This window comes from Accipiter gentilis, chromosome 29 (genome assembly GCF_929443795.1).
Source record: "Accipiter gentilis chromosome 29, bAccGen1.1, whole genome shotgun sequence".
Taxonomy (NCBI): domain Eukaryota; kingdom Metazoa; phylum Chordata; class Aves; order Accipitriformes; family Accipitridae; genus Astur; species Astur gentilis.
The window spans coordinates 549,585-570,469 of NC_064908.1; the positions used below are offsets into that span (position 1 = coordinate 549,585).

The 20,885-nt window shown below is 49.9% G+C and overlaps 3 protein-coding genes across 6 annotated transcripts; 2 read left to right on the forward strand and 1 right to left on the reverse strand.

Annotated features, from left to right (window-relative positions):
• Positions 1 to 3,653: 3,653 nt before the first annotated feature.
• Positions 3,654 to 7,942, reverse strand: DCLRE1B (DNA cross-link repair 1B). Of its 3 annotated transcripts, none has more exons than XM_049832171.1 (4): positions 7,723 to 7,942; positions 7,506 to 7,623; positions 7,259 to 7,438; positions 3,654 to 7,160 (listed from the first exon to the last, which is right to left on the reverse strand). In XM_049832171.1, exons 1-4 carry the CDS (start codon positions 7,909 to 7,911, stop codon positions 6,286 to 6,288), a joined length of 1,362 nt encoding a protein of 453 aa, XP_049688128.1. In that variant the 5' UTR covers positions 7,912 to 7,942; the 3' UTR covers positions 3,654 to 6,285. The 3 variants fall into 3 exon arrangements, with proteins under 3 accessions (XP_049688128.1, XP_049688127.1, XP_049688126.1); XM_049832170.1 differs by having other exon boundaries at positions 7,506 to 7,653; XM_049832169.1 differs by having other exon boundaries at positions 7,506 to 7,942.
• Positions 7,943 to 8,065: 123 nt separating this feature from the next.
• On the forward strand, positions 8,066 to 15,810 carry AP4B1 (adaptor related protein complex 4 subunit beta 1). Of its 2 annotated transcripts, XM_049832166.1 has the most exons (10): positions 8,066 to 8,230; positions 8,318 to 8,542; positions 8,722 to 8,852; positions 9,330 to 9,477; positions 10,164 to 10,660; positions 11,391 to 11,474; positions 12,428 to 12,531; positions 12,731 to 12,938; positions 13,243 to 13,527; positions 13,803 to 15,810. In XM_049832166.1, exons 1-10 carry the CDS (start codon positions 8,118 to 8,120, stop codon positions 14,228 to 14,230), a joined length of 2,223 nt encoding a protein of 740 aa, XP_049688123.1. In that variant the 5' UTR covers positions 8,066 to 8,117; the 3' UTR covers positions 14,231 to 15,810. The 2 variants fall into 2 exon arrangements, with proteins under 2 accessions (XP_049688123.1, XP_049688124.1); XM_049832167.1 differs by lacking the exons at positions 8,318 to 8,542; positions 8,722 to 8,852 and having other exon boundaries at positions 8,155 to 8,230; positions 13,803 to 15,807.
• Positions 15,811 to 15,902: 92 nt separating this feature from the next.
• BCL2L15 (BCL2 like 15) lies at positions 15,903 to 20,277 on the forward strand. Its single transcript, XM_049832172.1, has 4 exons — positions 15,903 to 16,606; positions 18,453 to 18,595; positions 19,345 to 19,560; positions 20,085 to 20,277. The coding sequence occupies exons 1-4, from the start codon at positions 16,501 to 16,503 to the stop codon at positions 20,100 to 20,102; spliced, it is 483 nt and encodes a 160-aa protein (XP_049688129.1). The 5' UTR covers positions 15,903 to 16,500; the 3' UTR covers positions 20,103 to 20,277.
• Positions 20,278 to 20,885: the final 608 nt, after the last annotated feature.

Genomic DNA, 20,885 nt, shown 5'->3' on the forward strand with positions numbered 1-20,885 from the left:
CGCCGAGCCCGCCCACGTGACCGCGCGCGCCGCCGCCGTGACGCGTACGAGGCGGAAGGGGGCGGGCGCCGGCACCGCCCAGGCGGAAGCGCCGGGGCCCTGGCCGGGTCCGGGCCCGGGCGGGATGGAGCTACCTCCCCCGCGCTGCCGCCGGGCCCTCGCCGCCCCCCCGGGCGGCCTCGTGGACTTCCCCCGGCCCGTGTCCACCGGGTGTGCACGGAAGAGAGGCCGCGGCTGCCGGAGCCCTCGTGTGCGCCGGAGGGAGAGGCGGGGGGAGAAGGCCCGACCATCTCCTCGGAGGTCAAACGCTGCTGAAAGGGATTAGGCAGGTGCGATCAGCATCGCCCGCTCAGGATTTTTTAACGTAGCCGCTTCCAGAGTCAATGTTACAGAGACCTTTCTTGGTTCTCTGTCAAAAGCTTACAGTATTTTAAAATAACATTTACAAATACTCTTAACCAAAATCTCAGAAACTTTCGCAGCTTCGTGCTTACTGAGAACAGCAGTGCAACGAGCGTGAACTCGCACCTTCTAACGAGCACAGAGAATCAGGAATAGTAGTTTGCATCCAGATGGAGGTGATGGGCAGAAAAAAAAGAACAGGCAATAAAAAACGTAAAAATCGAAGTACCTCGATCTCACAATCCACTGTTGCTACAGTTAGATCCTTGTAGGCAGAGGTGGCAACAAGGTGAAAGATGGACACTATACCAACCCAGAAAAAGCCACTGTATGTCATCATCTCAGGCTTTTTGAGGCTGTTGGAAACCCGGTCCTGTAACTCTGGAGCGTTCGTTAACAGGTCACCGCCACCCAAGGCTGAAGCAGTGATGCTGAGCTGCAAAAACATGCCTATGCATCCCTGGATGCCACAGCACATTTAATAACGTAACTTCCCTGAGGGTGTGACGGGGTCGTGGTCCTCAGACAAAAAGTGCGAAGTTCCAGCACTAAGCAAAGGTCATTGATCAGGGATGGTTGTACGTTCAGCTTTAAAAAGGACCAAGTAATATCCGCTACTTGTAAAAACCTAAGAACTGAAGTACTACTCTACTGATCCTTCTGAAATGCAGAAGGAAATTGGCCCCCCAAGACTGCTGAAAGCAACGTAAGCCCCAGGAAAGGAAGTGCTCCTGGAGACTCTCCGCAGCATCCCTTCTGCCCCTCTGCCACGAGGGCTGGGCTCTCCCCACATGGGCACATCCGTCCTCCAGACAGTCACAGCTTCTCCAGCTGAGGCCCCCACCAGTCAGCACAGTGCTCCACCTCAGATGGGTGGGAGAGTTCATGCAGACGCACACTAAAATTCAGATCCGGGAATGGACACTGACAGAGCCTTCATCGTGGTGTTCACTATTACACAAGTGCTTTTCTAAACCATCCTCAGGGCCACTGTCAGATCCCCTGGGGAGGGAGAAAGCCCAGGGTGTACTGAGGAGGTTTTCTGCTTTGCAGAAACTTAAGTGCAACTTTTTTCCATGAAAGAGTGCTGGGCAACTCTAACTACAGTCATGATTTGGGGCACTAAATAACATTGCAATGGACAGCAAGACAAGCTGCCAGCAGGTAAGTGTGAATGGGACAGTATTGCTCTTTTGTGTAAAATCCTACAAGTAATGTGTGTGTGTGCTTAAGATTCAAGAAATAACATTTTCCACTTTCTTCCGCCAGCAAAACACCGTTCAGAAGCTCACTCCTCTGCACTATTTGCTAAAGGAAGTTCTCAGTCCTGCATGGAGGACTTGGGGGCTGCATTTCTCTCAGCCTTATTTTCTTGAGGTTTACAGTGAACTGCAAAGCAAGAAAGCATGGAACACACTTCAGCAAGGGCTTGGCTCAGAGCCCCTTGAAACCCAAGGGAGCCTGACATGGTCTGTGCCCTGGGCTCACTGTGGAACTCATCCCCTACAAGAAGGGGAGGAACTTGCCTCCCCAGGCTCTCTCTCCTCCTCCCCCATGCAATTCTGCAGCTCCTGCCTGTTGGGGTGAGGAGCATGGCTTTCCAGATGGCCTGAGTCCTACGCTCCACCATTTACTGGGAGCAATGCCTGGAAACCAATCATAGGATCATGTGGTGCTCCATTCCACAGGTCTGTCGTGAGTGGAGCACGCACACAAAAGGAAAATATTCTTATCTTCCCAGGCACCTGCTTACAAAGTCCCAGACTCCCTGAGCCAGGCCAAGAGGCTTGCTGTCAAGTAAGGTCTGTCCCAGTTGATTTAGTGCATGCTCATGGCCGCTTGTGCTGAGGCTGGCATTTGGCCAAGTACAAAGTGACAGCAAGGAAAACTTTGGCACTGTAGCGACCTTAGCAAAAGAGCCCAAATTTAGTAGAAGGAATTGCAAATGCACACAGAATACCCATAGCCAGACAGCAGCGCATCTGAAGAAGGCACCTCACATGATGAGGGTGACTCTACCTTTTCTCCTTTGCTACATGTTCTACTACTTTTTCAGAGGGCTCCATAGACAAGCACAAAGCCAGAGATTTAGGCCTGAGGTTAATTTGGAACAAGCCCAAAGCTACAACACGCCATATAAGAAATTATGTAAGCTCATTGAATTAGTTTTCTTGGTGAAGAAGAAAAGGTTTCCCCATTACACAATTCTTTTTATCTAGAAAATAACAGTAAGAACCTGTGCTGCAAAAATGGACAGCAGCTCTGCAGCAGAGAGAAGTTGTCATAAGTACTTTAGCCTTTTAGTATGGGAAGCCGAGTTAGAAACACTTCTGAGCAGAGCGCTCTACAGTGTTCCCTTATGAAGTTACATTATACGCTTGTTTGCTGTGGAGCACATGAGCTAGGCAAGTTTTACGTTGGTCTCTGGGCAGCAACCTAAAGGGTACTCTTCCTCCTCTCCATAGCATAGTCAGGGTGCCCCTTCATGGTTTTCTACTCTGCTTTAGAGAAGCTAGGGCCAACTAAACTGTTTCATAGTATAGTGATTGGAGTTTCACAGGCGACTGTGTGGAAGGAACTCAGCAGGCAGCCCTACTCCCAGAACCATAAGCCTGCCCTGCCCTCATGACAGGCCAGCGTTTGATCACAGCTTGTTAAAAGTGTTGAAAACAGCTCATTCCTAGCTCCTCTGTAGGCTCTGTAAGGCCTTGGGTGGGTCATTTCATCCCATTGGGGCTTGGTTCCCAACTGTGGAACAGAGATAAGCAGCTTAAGGCTGCTCTGCATGTATAGATTTGGGAGGGCTTTGGTCTGAGCACCGTTTGGGTTTTTTTTTCCCCCTGGGATAACTGTAAGTTTCCAAGCACATGGCCCTTAGATAACCCACAGTCAAGCTAGTACTTAGCTACAGCTTCTCGTTGCCACTGTTGTGAGCAAAACACACCTGTGGTAGCAGTGTTGACAGAGCCCTGTGCAGCTGAGCTGGAAGCAGCATGTTCAGACCCTGGTGTACATGACGCTCCAGCTCTTGACCGCACTAACACTCCCCTGTGAGCTAGGCTGGTGGTAGGAAAAAGAAGGAAACTTTGGAGGCAAGCGTGAGGGAGAACAATGCCTGTAAAAGGCCAGCTATTTACTGTCAGGAGACTTCAGGGGAAGCTGAAGGATCTTCAGAAACCTTAGAGCTCAACAATACTATACTGCCAGTTTTGCCCATGAGGCCATGTTTTGTTTTCCAGGATTTAAGAATAACACACAAAAGTAGTATTTTAACACCTAAGAGAGGGAGGAAACCCGTGGCACTCTAAAATGCCTCACGCACCTGCTGTGCCAAGGCAAAGATCTCCAACGTGCTGACTGTTGGTCAGATCTCTCCTGCTTCTATTGCCTTTTAAAACCATGGAGAGATTTTAGGTTTCTTTGGCTCTACATAATTTGGATAACTTCTTTCTGAAGTGGCAGGAATTACCTTTTAAGCTCTAGTAACAGAAGCCACCATTTCTTCTGCAGTTTTAACTAAGCGTTCAGAAATAGGGTGCAGATCCCCAGCTTCTGAAGTCTCTGCAATTTTCCACTTCTTTTTTGTGTGATCTAAGGATCAGAGTTGCCTTTGTAAAGAATTACCATTTACAACTCCATTTTGCCCAGAGGTTCACCAGGAGGTTCTCTCCTTCTTTACTTGAATAAATGATAGATAAGAATGGTTGATAAGAATAAAAGAGGGAAGGCTGGACCCACAAAACTTCGGCAGAGAAATGCATCTGATCTCCAAGGTCATTTACAACATACCTAAATGGAGCACTGACTCAGAAGGCAAGCATTCCTTCTGAGCAATGGCGATGCTGCAGGCAAGAGCAGGACATGGAATCTGGGAGTTCAGGCAGCACTTCACTCACCTGCCTGTTAAATGAGTCACTTAAATTTCAACAATATTTAAATAACAGCCTGCATCTCCAAGGCAGCCAGCAGCAGACAAAACACTGCAAGCATAGCACAATTATTTACCTGGCAGTCTCAAATGTTACAAAAGATGCAGGTGTCTCCACTCACACCGACCTGATGGAGCTCTGCAGTTGCGTTTTGATTAGGAAATAATAAAGCAAAAAATAAAGACCACAGCAAGAAGCTTGAGCTGCCCTTGCTACCCCTTTTGAAATGTACTTCACAGAACACTGCTCCATCACTTCCAACATCCCCTTAGCAGCTGGCAGGCAGAATCAACTGGCAGTCCCAGTGAGAGGCACTGCTTTTATTATAGTGATAAATGTTGCAGTGCCTGGGAAGGCACAGGGTTGGGAGTTAGGACTCATGTTTGCCAAACAGCTTTCCAAACATACCCACTCTGGCTGTCATCATGATTACTGTTCAGGACAGCCTTGTTTTTAACAGGTGTGGCTGCTGCATCTACAGGCATCTTTGAGTAAAGCTGGGGCTTGTGAAAAGCAAAGAGCAAATGCTTCCTTTTCTAGCTTGATTCAGGGAATTTAATCCATCTAGCTGACTGGTCTTAGAGAGACCTTGCAGGACACTACGTTCAGAAGAGCCTCTGATCCTGATCAAAATCAAGTGAAACATTTTGCATTGAAAGTAACAAAAAGGAGGCTAGACAAAGCCCAGTAACAAGCTTGTTTGTTGCTCCAGAAAGTGCCTAGTGACCATTTCCACTCTAGTTTTGCTGCCTTGACCCTACGGGGAGCAGATTTGTAATGTTGCTAGTGCAGTCTGACACAGACAATGACAGTGTTTCCAGGCTCCACAATGGTACCCGCTGGCTAGTCACACTGCTGAAACTTCCTGACTGCGCCAGCCAGGCTGTGGCTCTCCGCAGTTGATCTGGAACTGCAAAGTGCCTGCCCACTAACTCACAGAGCCAATTTTGCTGTTCAGCCACAATATTCTTCCCAAACAATGCTGCTAAGAGTGAGCACTTTACACCAGTAAGCAGATGTTTCATTATCTTTCATCCCATTTACCAATGCCTGATAAGAACAGGGATGGGAAGGCAGTGGGCCTAGCAGAATGCTGGCAGTTACCAGAAGCGCTTTGCAGTCAAGCAGAATTCAGACACGCAAACTTGAGTGCAGAGACTGCAGAGGATCTAGTAACCCATTCTGGAAAGTCCAGAACTCAAGAATCCAAACAATGCCTATTTCTTCCAGCCAGTAACCTGAAAAACCATTGACAGTTAACAGAAAGATGGTGCTTTCAGGAGAGCAGAACTGCATCCAGCTGCAGTTGGCTGGATGCAAAAGCAGTGCTGTCTGGAGCTATTAGTAGACTAATAGATAGAAAATAGATTAATAGACTTGGAGGCACTTCATTTTCTAGATTTCTTTAAGCACCATTTTTCAAATGTACCTTAATATATAATATTTGTAGTACATCTTGGAGTGAACCGGTCACAGTCAATGAGACATGACAGACATATAGAAAGCAGAATCTTCGGGGCTCTCAGGTTCCCCCTTCTTGCTACTTTCATCACATATGTCCCCATTAATTACTTCAGCTGCAGGCAGCTCACACCCTCTGCAGCTCACTTGAATCGACCTGGCAGTATCTTTTGTCACAAGATACAGGTAAGTCACTGCAAAAAGTAGATACAAGGCATGCCTGTAGTGGGACTGAGCTTCCCAAGCGTAGTGTGGAGACCCAACAGATGTTGACAGAGATATAAGAATAAATAAATTTTAAAAAATTCTACTGCCTACAAACTGGCTCTAGTTTCCTCCTTGTCCTCTAACAAGAGGTAAAGAAAGTAGAGCCCCATAGCTGAGCTCCTCTCTCCTGATAAGAAACCTGAGCACAGAGAATGGGATGCAGTAGTAAGACCTCTAGAATCACTGCTATCAACGGCATTGGCACTGACAAATGTCACGCACTTTTTCAGAGCACTTCTCCCCTCCTAAAGAAATCTTCTACCAGCTTGTCAAATTTCTGTGAGGAATTCTGCTTTAGGACACTTAAGGGAGTGAGTAAATACTGCTCTGCAAACCCAGTTGGAAAGTGCTCATCAGAAGCAAGTGCCTGGCTAACAGTGCTAGCTGCTTGTGCTGCTACTCCTGGCTGTTCTCCACTCAGCTCTTCCTTCCCTTTCCCCTTGCCCGAGTGGTAAGCGCAGCCTTTATTCGAGCAGAAAGCTGACTCACAGTAGTTCTGCTGAGGAGCCTTAACACCAGTGGACGCTTCAGATTCCTCAGTATATTTCTCTGGGGACTCATAAACAACTCCTCGGGGCACAGAATGCCAGGTGGCTCTTTTCAAGAGACACAGGGGTTCCTGCCCCTTCCTTTTGCTTTGCTGCTGTACAGACTCTTGCACAGGTTTTGGGATTTTGAGGTCAGGAAGCACCTGGGGGTCAGAACTTAGGTATTTCTGAAAGTAAGCCTGGCACGTGCCACCCCTCACGATTGGAATGACCGAGCAAGGCTTCAGCCACTTCACAAACTCGCACAGCTCCGAAAAGGATGAGTGGTCCGAGTACGGAATGGGGTGGATGTTGGGGTGGGTGACCTTCACGGGCCTGCCGGTAGGGAGGATCGCAATGGTGGGGTGCAGCATGTTCCAGCTGACAAGGGTATCCCAGCGGATCTCGGTGATGTCCACAGCACGGATCCAGCCGGCCCCCTCCTCATCGGTGAACACGTCGGGCAGCTCCAGCAGCCGCATCTGCTCCAGGCGCCAGGGGCTCACCACCACCCAGGTGCTGAACTCCACGGCCAGGTCCACCAGCAGCGTCTCCTTCCCCAGGCTGTACACACCTGCGAGGAGAGCCATCAACAGCGCGCCGGCGGCAGGGCGCGAGCCCCCGCCGAGGGGAGGGCGAGGCGAGCCCGCCGCCGTGCGAGGCGGCACTCACCGATGACAACCTGGTGCCGCGGGTGGGCGCGGATGACGTGGGCGGCCTGGCGCGTGGCGTGCTGCCGCGAGGGCAGGGGCCGCTGCGGGTGGCAGTGGGTGTTGTCCAGGTAGAGGCGGTCGATGTGGCGGTCCCTCAGCGCCGGCTCGCCCTGCATGGCGCTGGTGTAGCGGAAGTCCCCTGCAAGGACAGGGCCGTCAGGGCGGGGCGGGGGCGGCGGCGGGGCCCGCGGGGGCCCGCCCCGTACCTGTGTAGAGGATGGTGCCGAAGGCGCCCTCGAAGAGGAACATGACGGAGCCGGGGCAGTGGTTGGAGTCGAGCAGCGTCACCGTCACCTCGTCGCCCAGCGCGTGGCTCTGCCCCACCTCCAGCGGCCGGATCCAGCGCGTCGGTACCTGCGGGGGCCGGGCGGTGAGGACGGGACGGGCCGGGCCGAGGCGACCGGGGCGGCGGGGCGCACCTACCTGGAGGCGGCGGTGGAGGAGGCGGGCGGTGAGCGGCGAGCAGTAGAGCGGGCGGCTCCAGGTGCTGGAGAGCCCCACCGTGTGGTCCGAGTGCATGTGCGACAGGAAGAAGAGGCGGGCACCGCCCGCCCTCCGCACGCTCCAGAAATCCACGGCGATGGGCGTACCGGGGATCACCGTCCCGCTCATGGCGAGCGGGCGGCCCGCCGCTTCCCGCCGAATTTGGCGGGCGGCGCCGCGCAGGCGCGGGAGGGGGAAAGCGGGGTGGGAATGCGTGCGCAGCGCGCTGGGCGGGGCTGAGGCGGCACGTCAGGCGCGGGGCGGGGCCGGCGGCAGCAGCGGCCGGGGCCGGGGCCGGAGGAGGAGCGGGAGCGGGAGGACCGGGAGCCGGGACCATGCCGTACCTGGGCGGCGAGGAGGCCCTGCGGGAGCTCCGCCGGGCCCTGTCCAACCCACACGTGCAGGCGGACCGGCTGCGGTACCGCGCCGCCGTCCTGCGCGTCATCCGGTACGGCGGGCAGCCGGGCGGGCGGGGGTCTGGGGGCGGCGGGAGCCGGTCCGGGGCGGGCGGCGCTGAGCCGTGTCTCCGCCGCAGGCACATGGCGCAGGGGGCGGACGTGTCGGGGCTCTTCCCGGAGATGGTGAAGGCCAGCGCGGCGGCCGACGTGGTGCAGAAGAAGCTGGTGTCGCTGTACGTGCGGGCGCAGGCCCCGCGGCAGCCGCAGCTGGCGCTGCTGGCCGTCAACACCCTGCGCAAGGACTGCGCCCACCCCAGCCCCGCCGTGCGGGGGCTTGCCCTCCGCAGCATGTGCGGCCTCAGGTGGGTCGGGCCGGGCCGGGCAGGCGGCGGGGAGCCGGGCCGGGCCGGGGCTGCGAGGGTCGGGGAGGGAGCGGGTTGGGCTGGGTCGGAGGGGGAGCCCGGCCAGGCCGGGGCGGGGGGGGGGAGAGCCCAGCCAGGCCGTGGCGGCGGCCCGCTGACGCCCGGCCGCCCGCCCGCAGGATGCCCGGCATCCAGGAGTACCTGCAGCAGCCCCTCCTCAGCGGCCTGCGGGACAAGGCCTCCTACGTGCGGAGAGCGGCCGTGCTCGGCTGCGCCAAGATGCTGCAGCTGCAGGGGGACTCCGAAGTGGGTAAGGGGGCGGCTTCGCGCCGGGCCCCGCAGGGCTGGCCTCCGCGGGGGAGCGCTCGCTGGGCAGGAGGCGGGGGTCGCCCCGGGGCCGGGGCACGCGGCTGCCGAGAGCCAGCCCCGGGTGCGGTGCCCTGCCTCCGGGCTGCCGCGGCTGCGAGAGAGGGAGGGAGAGAGAGGAGGACGGTGAGCGGAGAAGGGAGGTCCCACGCCAGCGTGCCCCTCGCGTACCTGCTTTTGCAGGGCCTCCCGCAGCGCCCGGCTTTTCCGCGGTCCCTGGTCGGCCGAGCACCGTCCTCGCACCTGCAGACCTTCAGGGAAAAGTTGTGCCAAGGGCAGGTGTTGCTGTAGAGCTGCCAGTTTTGTTGAGCGCTTCTCCCAGTTCAAGCCGTACCTTTTGCTCCTGATAAGTGCTTACAGACAGCGATTGAGCGGCAGCGTGTCAACAGAATTTGATATAAGGACCTCTGCTTCTTCGCAGATGGTGCGTTGGTGAATGAGCTGTACAGTTTGCTTCGTGACCAGGATCCCATTGTAGTCGTGAATTGTCTGAGGGCCTTAGAAGAGATCTTGAAGAAGGAGGGAGGAGTTGTCATCAACAAACCCATTGCCCACCATCTCCTCAACAGGTTTGTTTTCTTTGATACTAAGGTGCTGCTGGACGCTTCATTCTCGTTCTTGCGTTTTGTGTGCTAGCAGAGTGGGTATTTCTGGGCTCCTGTCAGAACTCAAAGGGAGGTGTCAGGCACCCAAAGGTGGAAGTGCCCACCCTAAGAGAAACTAAATTACTTTTATGCTAAGGTCTTAAGAGAAATCTGAGATGCCCTGCTTTTCCAGGGAGTCTTTGCTTCAGCTGGTGATTTGTTTTGCAATTGTAGGTTAATGTGATTAGGTTGGGGGGGGGTGGGGTTGGTGCGGGTACACGTGATATTTATGGGACAGGTATGTTCTAGTATGTCTCTCCCAACCCATTGAAAGGTATATAACTCATCTATTGCTTGAAGAAACTAACTTTTCTGCAGGTAATTCTACATGATCTGGCAAAAGAGGAGTATTGCTCTGCCCAGGGTTCTTGTCAATGTTGCTGTCTGGCTTAGAGCACCAGCAAAAGTGCACATGACTGATACTGAGTTAAGCCTATGTGCATACACTGGTCGATTCTCTTGCGATAAAATTGTGGTATCTACTTCTGAAACATGGCATTTGGTTTGGAAAAAAGACCATAAGAAGCTCAGAGGCTAAGGCTTCTACTCTGCCCAGTGCAGATCTTTGTGCGCTTCTTGACTCCTGCTAACTGTGTTTATTCTCTTGGCAGGATGGCTGATCTGGATCAGTGGGGGCAAAGTGAGGTGCTTACCTTCCTTCTGCGTTACAAACCCCGCAGCGAGGAGGAACTCTTCGACATACTCAATTTACTGGATGGCTATCTCAAAAGCAGCAGCCCCAGCGTTGTGATGGCAGCCACCAAGCTTTTCCTAGTGCTGGCCAGGGAGTACCCACATGTGCAGGCAGATGTTTTGGTGAGAGTGAAGGGACCGCTGCTGTCTGCCTGCACCTCTGAGAGCAGGGAGCTCTGCTTCACTGCGCTGTGCCATGTACGTCAGATCCTTGGTAGCCTTCCTGGCCATTTTAGCAGCCACTACAAAAAGTTCTTCTGTTCGTATTCAGAGCCCCACTACATCAAATGCCAGAAGATGGAGGTGTTGTGTGAGCTGGTAAATGATGAAAATGTACAGCAAGTGCTGGAGGAGCTGAAGGGCTATTGCACTGACGTATCAGTAGAGCTTGCCCAAGGGGCGATCTTCGCTATAGGTAAGAGCTGTGTCCTGCCTCAGGAGCAGCTGCAGCCCTAGATCTTTAAGGTGGGCCTTTCTCTGCTGAAGTTTATCTGGCCAAATGCCAAATAACTGATCTGTTCTGAAGCAGTACAGCCTTCTATAGAGCAGCCTCCCCAGGAATGTTTTGTGTGAGTGTGTTTCTAAACCATGATTGTGCTGATTCTTTCAGAAGTCCTGGCATTGAACTGTTTCAGGTTGCACATAACGTCCTTGAATCTCGTTCAAATGTCTGTGCTCTGATGAGATGCTCTAAAGGAATTGTGTCATTTAATCTTATTAACGAGCCTTATAGTATTGAACGAAACTGTGTAGTGGGTGGAGTTGTTGCTCTAATGCCTGCTTGTTCTTTTGAGTTGTAATGGGGGCAGGGTTAAGGTGATTTGAGGCACTTTTTGTTTTGTAAGCTTTAAAATAGGTACGTTTCTACAGTATACATAAGAAGAAAGCCAGGCATGCTAAAATGCTTTTCTTATGGGTTATGTTTAAGAAAAGTTCAGAATTCTTCTGAGGCACGGCTTCAGAAAAAGAAACATATCCGTTGTGTGGAGAACAAGTTCATTTGACTATGCTTTCAGAAATAGTAGTCAAAAAGGAAAAGAGAAAGACTGTTTCTTTAAAGTGAGTTTGTGATGAATAGTTGGGCTGGTGGTTCATATTTCACTCTGCTAAAAGGTTGACTTTTATGTCTTTTGGCATCTCTGCAGGCAATATTGCTAGGACATACACAGAACAGTGTGTGGGGATTCTGACAGAGCTCCTGGGGCTTCAGCAGGAACATATCACTTCAGGTAATCATCTGCAGGTTGTTTGCCTGGCTTATGCTTTCAGGAATTGGCCTTGCTGAGGCTTGTGATCCCAAACTCAAGGCTCTCAGAAGCACTTGGCTTTTAATTTAATTGGCAACTTCAGGTGGAAGTCTTCCTGGTGGAGTTGGGGGTATATAGTGTGACTGGACATTGTAGTTTTTCCTTCCTTAGGAACTACTCTTTATGGTGAACGGGGAGATGGTCATAGCTGCCTTCATGGTCTGATGTGGAGACTCCTTTCTGGCTGCCACCTCCGAGGGAGTGAGGGACTCACAGAGGCATTTTAGTGACTGTTTGAGGGCCAAGATGATTAATGGATCTTTTAAATCTTTGTCATTTCTGTTCCTCATATAATAGTCTGATTCAGTTGTACCCAGGCTTCTCTTTTTCTTTTGCTGCCCTCAGATCTAACTGCATATCATTGCTGTTTCTGCCCTCTCCTTTAAGTGGTCTTGCTTTCAGTTTTGAAAATCAAATGCTTGCACTCAGCTGTTGAATTAGATCTGGGAAGCCGCTGGTGTTTCTGTAAGTGGGCAGCAGAGCCTTTAAAATTTTGACCTAAAGTTCATGAGACTCGTTTTGAATTGGTTTTAGTTTTAATTTGTCATTCTAACCTTGTGTGTCTGAAGCATCATGAGTCAGTGTCTTTTTAAAGGCTGGGGAATGTCCAGAAGAGTGATTACTATCCAGCAGCCAGAGGAACAATCTGAAGTTTCAGTGCTTTATTTTAGACTTGGTGCAACTTTGCTCTGACAAATGCAGTGTCATGGAACTTTGAAGAAGGGTGTCTCAAATCACAGTCACAAGCAAGGCACTGACCTCCCTAGCTAAGATTTGCAAAGTCTCGAGTGGTTTTTTTTTTTTTGGAATTTCCCCTCCCCACACCAGTGGTTTTATAACTCTTGGGGAATGCTGAGCATTTTGTTTCATTGCAGCGGTAGTACAGGCTTTTCGGGACCTGGTTTGGCTGTGTCCCCAGTGCACGGATGCAGTTTGTCGGGCACTGCCTAGCTGTGAGGACACCATCCAGGACAGTGAGGTAAGGTGCCTTTATGCCATGGGCTGGCAGCTGTTGAGGATGGGTGGGCAATGACTGTTTGGCTTTCCTTTGGCTGGTGATTGGTGGGCAAAGATCAGAGATCTTCAGAGGACTTGTTCTCTTGCATCTGTTTATTTCACGTCAATGCTGTCTTTCTGGTGAACAGCACCTATATGCTATTTTTTTGTGTTTCCTTCAGGGCAAGCAAGCGCTGATCTGGCTCCTGGGTGCACATGGTGAGAAAGTACCAAATGCCCCCTATGTTTTAGAGGACTTTGTGGAGAATGTGAAATCAGAGATGTTCCCAGCAGTGAAGATGGAGCTTCTAACAGCATTGGTGCGACTTTTCCTGTCTCGTCCTGCTGAGTGTCAGGACATGCTAGGGAGACTGCTCTACTACTGCATAGGTGAGTTCCCTTCATTCTGTTTCACTGAAGCTGTAGTACAGGCTTTTTGGGACCTGGTTTGGCTGTGACTCCAGTGCATGGATGCTGTGTGTCAGCATCCTAGCTGTGAGGAGACCATCCAGGATGGCAAGGTAAGGTGGCTTTATGCCTTAGGCTGCTACTTGGCCCCTAGCTGTCTGGTTGGTGAGTATAACAGGCTTACACTGTAACCCTGAGAATCTGTTTTTAGTAATTAAGGGTTAGTACTTTGGGGAAATCTGGATGATAGAATTCTCCATAAATTACGTCTCTCTCTAATTCACAGAGGAGGAGATGGATATGGCAGTACGAGACCGTGGATTGTTCTACTATCGCCTTTTGCAGTCTGGTGTGGAAGAAGTGAAACGGGTCCTGTGTAGCCCCAAGTCTGACCCCTCCCTGGGGCTCCTGGAAGACCAAACCGAGCGATCTGTGAATACATGGGCTTCAGAGTTTAATACTCTTGCACCAGTTTATGGCAGAGAACGCTGGGCACTTGTGACTGCTCACCAGCCAGCAGAACCCTCTTACACTTGTTCTCCTTGTACTGACTCCAGGAACAGAGACACAGGTAACCTGCCTCACCTTCACCTGGGATCCGTTTTCCCCTTGCCGGTAGATGTGGGTTTCTTTGGAAGAAGATCACAGTACTTTGAGAATGCTGACTTAGTGTTCTGACTACCTTGTGCAATGCATGGCTGATCACCACCTCACTAGCCCAGGGGATGCTGCTGGAGGCGCTGTGATTCCAGCCGCCTTCTTCTGATGGCTTCGTAAGATGTTCTTTGTGAAATTAGGAGCTGCACCTTGTATGCTACATCTCACATGTTTGTGGTTTCATTTCAGAGTCACTGATTTCTGAAGGGAATAAAGAAGTCCTCAAGGTTCATCCCGATACAAGCAGCCTGACCTTAATTCCTGATGTTTACCTGACTGCAGAACAGTTTGAGAAGACCTGGCTGAGCCTGGAGATGAGCTGCCACCTCTCTCTACCCTGGTGTGGGACTGTTCATCCAGACACCATACAGACGGCTCTTCATGTTGTCCACATCCATACTATTGCTATGAGCAAGGCTGGCGTCCAGCCATGGAAAGCTTATCTCAGTGCTCAGGATGACACAGGTTGCCTCTTCCTAACAGAGCTCTTGCTTGAGGCGGCAGATTCAGAGATGCAGGTTTCAGTGAAGCAGAGTGAGGCAAAGCCGGAGGCACTGCAAACCTTTGTTTCGGCATTAAGGACAGTCATGGGGACAGTTGCTGGACTGGGGTCCTGATTGGTCCCTGCTCCCAGTAGGATGCTTGCTCAGGGCACAGGAAAAGTTTTTTTTCTCTGGCTTCATTTGCCATACCTGATGCTGGTTTTGTACTTTTGAACTGTGGGAGTGTTAGCATCCATTTCCTGGGCCTGGAAGGCACATGTGGTGTGGGGGTAGCTGCAGGTGGCAGGTATGGGATTGCTGCAGCTGGTGAATGGGGCAGGGTGAAGGGTCTGTCCTCCCTCTGGGCTGGGGAAGGGACAAGGTAATGCATTTGTGAGCCTGCTGCTTCTGGTGTGAGTCACAGAAGTGGTGGCGTCTACAGTGATTATCACAAGGCGCTAACATCACTGATGGAACCAGAAATGAGCAGAATTCAGGGATGTGTATTGGAGAGGGTTTTTTTCATGAGAATTGTAAATAATTCATAAAAGTTCAGAAACTCCAGGACTCTGCTACTTATCTCACATTAAGAGGAACGGTGGAGTGAAGAGAAGTATTTAGTTCTTGGCTCCCTTTACATGTGATTTATTTTTCTGTCTGATAGACAGATTTCGTTAGTAGCTTCACTTATGGGTGAATGGAGCTCTGCTCTGTTGGAGATGGGTGGACCGGGTACATTGTGCTTACTAGAACCAGCATGTTTCTTTTTCAAGAGAAAGAAGTGTATTTTATAGTTGAAATGTGTTACTGTAGTCATGAATTACGCTCTCTGAAGTTCCCCTCTCAACTCCCTGTGGCCAGGGTGCCTGTAAGGAAATGCAGGAGTGTGTAGGTTGTGTATGGTGTGTTTGCATGAGTTAATATGGCCTGAGTTTTGTAGCCTGCATCACTTTGGCCATGTCTGTGAGCTCTCAGTCCTTGGTACTCACACCAGTAACGGAAGAATTGCTGTTTAGATAATTAACCTGTATGGAATATTAAATTTTGGCTGATAGTAATTTTTACCATTTGTTACTTTATAACTAGAATGGGTATTTAAATGTTTGTTTTCTGTGTAGTACTTATTTCTGTGCAGTACTGTCATCCTGTCCTCACAGTACAGTATATGAGATGGTGCAGTAACTGTGTGGCTAAATTTTTACAATTTTTAAAGTTATACTCTGGCCAGCCTCGAGACTTGTTTTTTGAAGAGTGTGGTAACAGCACTCCATCTGCTCTATTGAAAGTTAGGAAGAGTTGGGACTTTGTCATGAGGAGTTTCTGTGTCACAGCCACGTTTTACACAGTGGCAAAACCCTTGAAGAAGGTTCTTTGGCTTAAGGTTGAGGTACATAGGTTACTATAACCAGGCTTTATGGCACTCTTGTAAGGAGTGGCTTTGTTAACTCTATTATGTAAGATTTCTTGTAATTTTTAATTTCTTTTAATTTTTAATTTCTGTAAATGACTGTATTGTGCCTTTAAATTGCAATATGCCTTCCATGCACTTCACTGAAACACTGCTGTCACTGTTAAACAACAGGCTTTAGATTTTATTTCTGATTTTCCTAATAAAAATGTGAATAATTAGTGGTTGTTTTTTGGAGTACTTGTGCATTCAACTCTGAAGTCTGTGGGATGGAGTTATCCGATCACTACTGTGGATCTGGACAGAACTGCAGTCCAGTTCCTGCCTTTGTGTCAGACAGGGCTTTTCTCTCCCAACTTCCTTGAAGCAAAGCTTTAAGGAGCAATTGTGCAATAATTAATTTCAGTCTCATATGCCAAATTACTGTAACAGGTAAACTACCTACAGGTGAATGCAAAGGTAGGTAAGAAGTCAGTTGTAGCAGGGCTCCTATTAACAGTCTCCAGTGTCGTTATGCATATGCTGTATTCCTGTCCTTACGGAGAGCTGCATTGGAGCATTGGGATTATGCAGTTTTCAGAAAAAAAATAGTTGGTAGCTTGTTGGCAGCTATGATTTACTCTGCTGTGGCTAGACCAAGCCTGGTCTTTGTTTGGGATGGGACTTGGAGCTTCTAGCCTTATATCCAGACCCCTTTCTTGATGAATGAGCAGGTCAGCAGTCTTTGATAACTTGTAAATACTTATTTCAGTTGATCTTAACAGAAACGACTTACTTTGAAACTAAACCACACCCATAGCTTGAATGACGACAGTTAGAGCAAATATTGGTGTGTTGCGCTGTCCAGGGGAGGAGTCTGGGGCCATACTCTTCCCAGAAGGAAGAATGTGTGCAGTTTTGGGAAAAGGAAGCCAAAATCCAGAGGCAAAGCTCACCCGCACATAAGAGCAGCTGCGGTGGTGTCTCTGCCCACTCTGCGGTGGGGAGACATGCTGCAATGGCAACCTTTGAGGAGCAGACAGCATGCGTTGTGGAAGCCTTGTTCTCTGACCTCCTAAGTGAAGATGAGAGTGAGTGCCGGAGCCTGGAGACAGACTCGGAGGGTAAGGCCTGTTGTGGGAGGAAAAAATGGTTTCTTTGCTGCAGATGATAGAGGACAGAACACTTCAAGGAAGGAAGCTGTAGCTCGGGGTTGGGTTTCCTAAAATGCAGGCTTGTGATGACTTCCAAGCTATCTGTTTTGGGAGAAAAGTTAGAGCAAGTTGTCTGAATGCCGCGCAGCCCACAGGAGCAGTCTGCCTTGGCAGGGACGGGCAATGAGGGATGTGAAGGACGGCCACCCCCGCTTTTCATCCCATGGGGCTGTGGGTGCCGGCAGCAGGCAATGCTGGTAGGGAAGGTGCTGCTGGCTGCTGGGCCCTGCATGGGTCCATAGGTCCTGACTTGCTCCAAAGCAAGGGGGTGGGACACGTTTTAACTGTCATTATCAAAAAGAAAGCTCATATTTCTTATTGGACAAAAAGTTACTTTAACGTGTAAGACAGAATGTGGTCTTTGCTTCCCAAATGCCCAATATCATTTGGGCTAGTTCGGTTTCCTGGGCAATGCTGCAGGGAAACCCAGAATTTCGCCCATATTCATATTGCTTTTCCTGTTATTTTCTTGGCAACAAACTAGTTAAAATGTCCCAAGAGACACTAGGATCTTGCTGACACCAGAGAGCAAGCAAAGTCCAGTTCTCAAAAGGTTCATGGAAGTTCATCATCTTGCCTAAAGAATAAGTCTCCGTTAGCATATTGCTCATTTCCCTCTCCTGGATTAGACGCTTGTGCTGTCCTCAGCACTCTGAAACTGCCCCAGAGCCCCAGAAGACGCAAGCTTCTGCCCAGGGCTGCAGGAGCCAAGCGCCAGCACCCGAATGAGACAAGCTGAACTGGAATTAGTGGCTGGATGAGGGAGGGGGTTGGATCAGGAAGCGATGCCTCCAGATAAAGTTGCCTAGCGCTTTATGTCGAAAGATCCTGCTTTCAGTTCCTTGTAACTTTGCCAAACGTGGAAATAGTTTTGCTGAAACTTTCAGCATTGGGTAGCTCCTTCTGGCTGAACCTTGTTTTGGTAATATTCAGAAAAAATAAATAATACTCTGTTGGTTTTTTCCCCTCAGGATGCTTTAAGGGAAAAATGCCTTAACTGAGGCACTCCCCCACTTTAAGTAATTTAGCTGAGAAGTTCTAATGGTTTGATATACTTGAAATTTGTGAAGTATGCCTTTTGCTCCTTTGTGAAAATCTTTCCAAATTTGAGTCGCTATGACACTTTGAAATGTTGCAATTTGCGCTTGCTCAGAACAGACCTTGGGTATAATAGCTAAACTCTCTGAAGACTGCACGCGATGATCTGCAGCCTCAAAATGCTGGGGGAACACAGGCAGGACTTTGCCATCCGATTGCTGCTGCTGTGTGACTGCAGTTGGAAGAGAGAGATAAGATGTTCTCCAACTCTGCTGACTTTCCTTGCTTGCTTCTGGCAGCCTGGGAGGAAGGAGCTGCCAGAACCCAGAGGGGTAAAAGAGAGGCGTTAGGGATGTCCATGGAGAAACAGGAGTGGGGATGAACTGAGACTTGAGCACGAAGCAGCAGAGGTGGGAGGAAGGAGACATGGACAAACCCATAGCGCAGAGCCTCTTGGTCCCTGTAAATCAATGGATACGTGAACAGCTGTATGATATCTCTTAGGGACTTTGGTTTTACGTTTCCTAATATATCTTGTCAGAGGTCTACCCTGCATTAACCTCCCGAGTGCTTGAGGCAGTAACTACCATAGTGCCTGCCGAAGGCAGCGGTTTGGAGGCAGTAGGCAGCTAAAGGGGCTGGGCTGTCAGTGTGGGTTCTCTTTCTCTGCCTTTAATGCGTTATGCTGAAAGCCCTCACCCTGCTCTCTCTGCTCTAGAGCCTATGCAGTTGGCAGGAGAGCCTCGAACCAGGTTTGACCCGGTCGTGGTCGCCAGTCGTCTGCGGCAAATGGGGGACCAGTGCAACATGGATTTTGAAAGGGTTTCCTCGGAGGCTCTTGCTGAAGTGCTCAAGGGAAAGGTAAAGCACAGCTTGTCCTGCTTGGCCTGGCCAGCTCCTGGTCTGTAGGCCAGCCTTGTCTCACCTTGTGCCAGAGAATGGGAAAAAACTGCGGAGCAGCATGGCTGATGCTGCAGGAGTCGGGGGGGATCTGAGGGGAAGGGGCACGATACCCCGCAGCCTCCCTTCATTTCTGTGTTGTGGGCAGCATACAAGCCACTGGGACAGAAGCCAGACAAGGCGCAGTGGGACCTGCCCTTTCTCCTCCTTTCTTCCAAAGGAGCTGCTTTTTATCACCCGAGAAGCCCTGGAGCTGCCTGTGCTGGCCCATCGTCACAGGAGATGCTCTGGAGTTGGTGGGGGCAGCTAGTGTGTGGAAGGGGAAAGGAGGAAGACTGTGGCAAGAGGAACAGAGTGGGTTCTCCAGCCTGCTGCAGACGATCTGGCTCCAGCCTGCCCTGCAGCCAGAGCTCTCATGCCAGCACACTTCCAGCGCAAGTGCTGCAGGCAGCTCTAGCTTCGGGTTTACTGCAGTTCTGGTTAGGCTACCGGCTGTCCTCCCCAGTCCTTCAACCATGCTGCGGCTTGTATAAGCCATGGTAAAGGACAGCCCTGCCTTGAATGTCCTATGCTGTGTGGGGTCACCTGCTCTAGTCGTGGGTAGAAGAAGCAAATGCAGGAATTGAACTGAATGTTGGATTTTGAGCCAAGACGTACTTATCATGCTGTCATTTAAAAAGAAGCTCAAACTGGCCTCTTGATGCTTGCAGATGGAGAAGTTTGAGGCTGCCGTGGACTCCCTCAGCAGGAGCTGGAGTGACCAGAACCCAGAGCTGGTCTATGAGAGAGTCTTTCTCAGTGTGTCTGTGAAATTGCTAATGTATGTTGCTAAGAAAGTTCCAGCTATGGTGCATCCCAACCAACTCATAAAAGTGATTAATGGAAATTTTCGAGTGAGAAACTACATCGAGGATTGCGGCGGATGGGTAAGGGTGTGAAGGTGGTGGTGATGTTTGCCTGGGCATTTATGGCTCTTCTTTTGTGTCTCTCACCTCTCTCACCTGCCTCGCACAGCTTGTCACCGATACCCAGCGTGTCCTGCAAGACACACGCACCAGCTAACTCTGCATATAGCCATGGGGGCATGGCTTTTCTCAACACCTCAGTGAAGTCTTACTGGAGTCAGTGTCAAAATTCCCATCTGCTTCTCTGTCTCAGGGTTCAATTCCTTATCTCAGTATCTTGGAAGCTCAGCTTGCTCCCTTAGATGAGAATCAAGGTAATGAAGGATGGGCCATACAAAAAGCGCCGTCCTGCTCGTGCAGCTTTACAAACCCCACTTGGTGCGTTTTACCCAGGGAAGGGATAAAATTGGTCCAGGAGAAGGTCACAGCAGATGACAGGTCGTTCATCCCTCCATCCCATGTCCTTCTCTTCCTGCTGTTTCCTTTAGACCTGCCTTGAATTCTTTCTCTAAAACACATACACATGGTTTTTTGTTTGTTTTCAGGAGAACTTGGGCAATTGAGAGAAAGGGCTATACTACTTTCCAGAAGGTGAAGCTGGGCTTGTCATTGATTTAACTGGAAAAATGCTGTTGTACTTCTTCCGGAGACTGCAAGCAGAGTTCTACACATAAGCAATATGTAAAAGAGATTCTGTATCACCACAAACAAAAATGAATAAATGTTTGTTGTTACTAATTTGGTTTTTTTTCGTGTGTTTCTCTTAAATATAGCCATAAAAGCAGGCTTCACTCTTATTCAAGGTTTCTAGGTTAGTGCTGCAGACTCATCAGGTGAATGTTTTAAAACATGTTTCCATTAGTTATTCTAAAGATATCTTGGTTCCTCTCACATGATTCAACAGCTTATTTTTTAAAAATTAACATTTGACATTATTTTAATCTACAAGTGATGGCTCTTTCAGAGTGATCAGCAGCCCTTTGCCTTTTATAAACTGGATACAGAAATCTTGTAGCTATTCTGTACCTGATCTGCAAGAAAACACAAAAGGGAATACATTTAATGACTCGTTACAATCAGAAAGAGAAACAGACTTGGTACAGCTAATCTGAAGTCTTTGTGCAAAATGTGACATATTGGATAGATCAAGGTTCTGACTCCCATTCCTTTTTTTTTTGTTTTTTTGGGGGGTGGTTTTTAGTTTTGATTAGTTTAGTTTTCCCCAGTTTTGCAAGTAGAGAAAATGGGTGTCCTTCAAGAACTTTGCTCTCTGCATCTTCTTCCCACTTCGGAATGACCTCCACTTTGTTCTATGCGGTTTTTATAGAGTACCTGTGAGTGTTAAC

Excerpts from the sequence above, each read along its gene's own strand:
- DCLRE1B (XM_049832169.1), bottom strand. The coding sequence starts at position 7,911 with ATGAGCGGGACGGTGATCCCCGGTACGCCCATCGCCGTGGATTTCTGG. Across the intron at positions 7,439-7,505 it reads CGGCACCATCCTCTACACAG|GGGACTTCCGCTACACCAGC; the intron begins GTACGGGGCGGG and ends CTGTCCTTGCAG. Across the intron at positions 7,161-7,258 it reads GCGGCACCAGGTTGTCATCG|GTGTGTACAGCCTGGGGAAG; the intron begins GTGAGTGCCGCC and ends CTCTCCTCGCAG.
- AP4B1 (XM_049832166.1), top strand. The coding sequence starts at position 8,118 with ATGCCGTACCTGGGCGGCGAGGAGGCCCTGCGGGAGCTCCGCCGGGCC. Across the intron at positions 8,231-8,317 it reads GCCGTCCTGCGCGTCATCCG|GCACATGGCGCAGGGGGCGG; the intron begins GTACGGCGGGCA and ends TCTCCGCCGCAG. Across the intron at positions 12,532-12,730 it reads ACACCATCCAGGACAGTGAG|GGCAAGCAAGCGCTGATCTG; the intron begins GTAAGGTGCCTT and ends TGTTTCCTTCAG.
- BCL2L15 (XM_049832172.1), top strand. The coding sequence starts at position 16,501 with ATGGCAACCTTTGAGGAGCAGACAGCATGCGTTGTGGAAGCCTTGTTC. Across the intron at positions 16,607-18,452 it reads CCTGGAGACAGACTCGGAGG|AGCCTATGCAGTTGGCAGGA; the intron begins GTAAGGCCTGTT and ends TCTCTGCTCTAG. Across the intron at positions 18,596-19,344 it reads CTGAAGTGCTCAAGGGAAAG|ATGGAGAAGTTTGAGGCTGC; the intron begins GTAAAGCACAGC and ends TGATGCTTGCAG.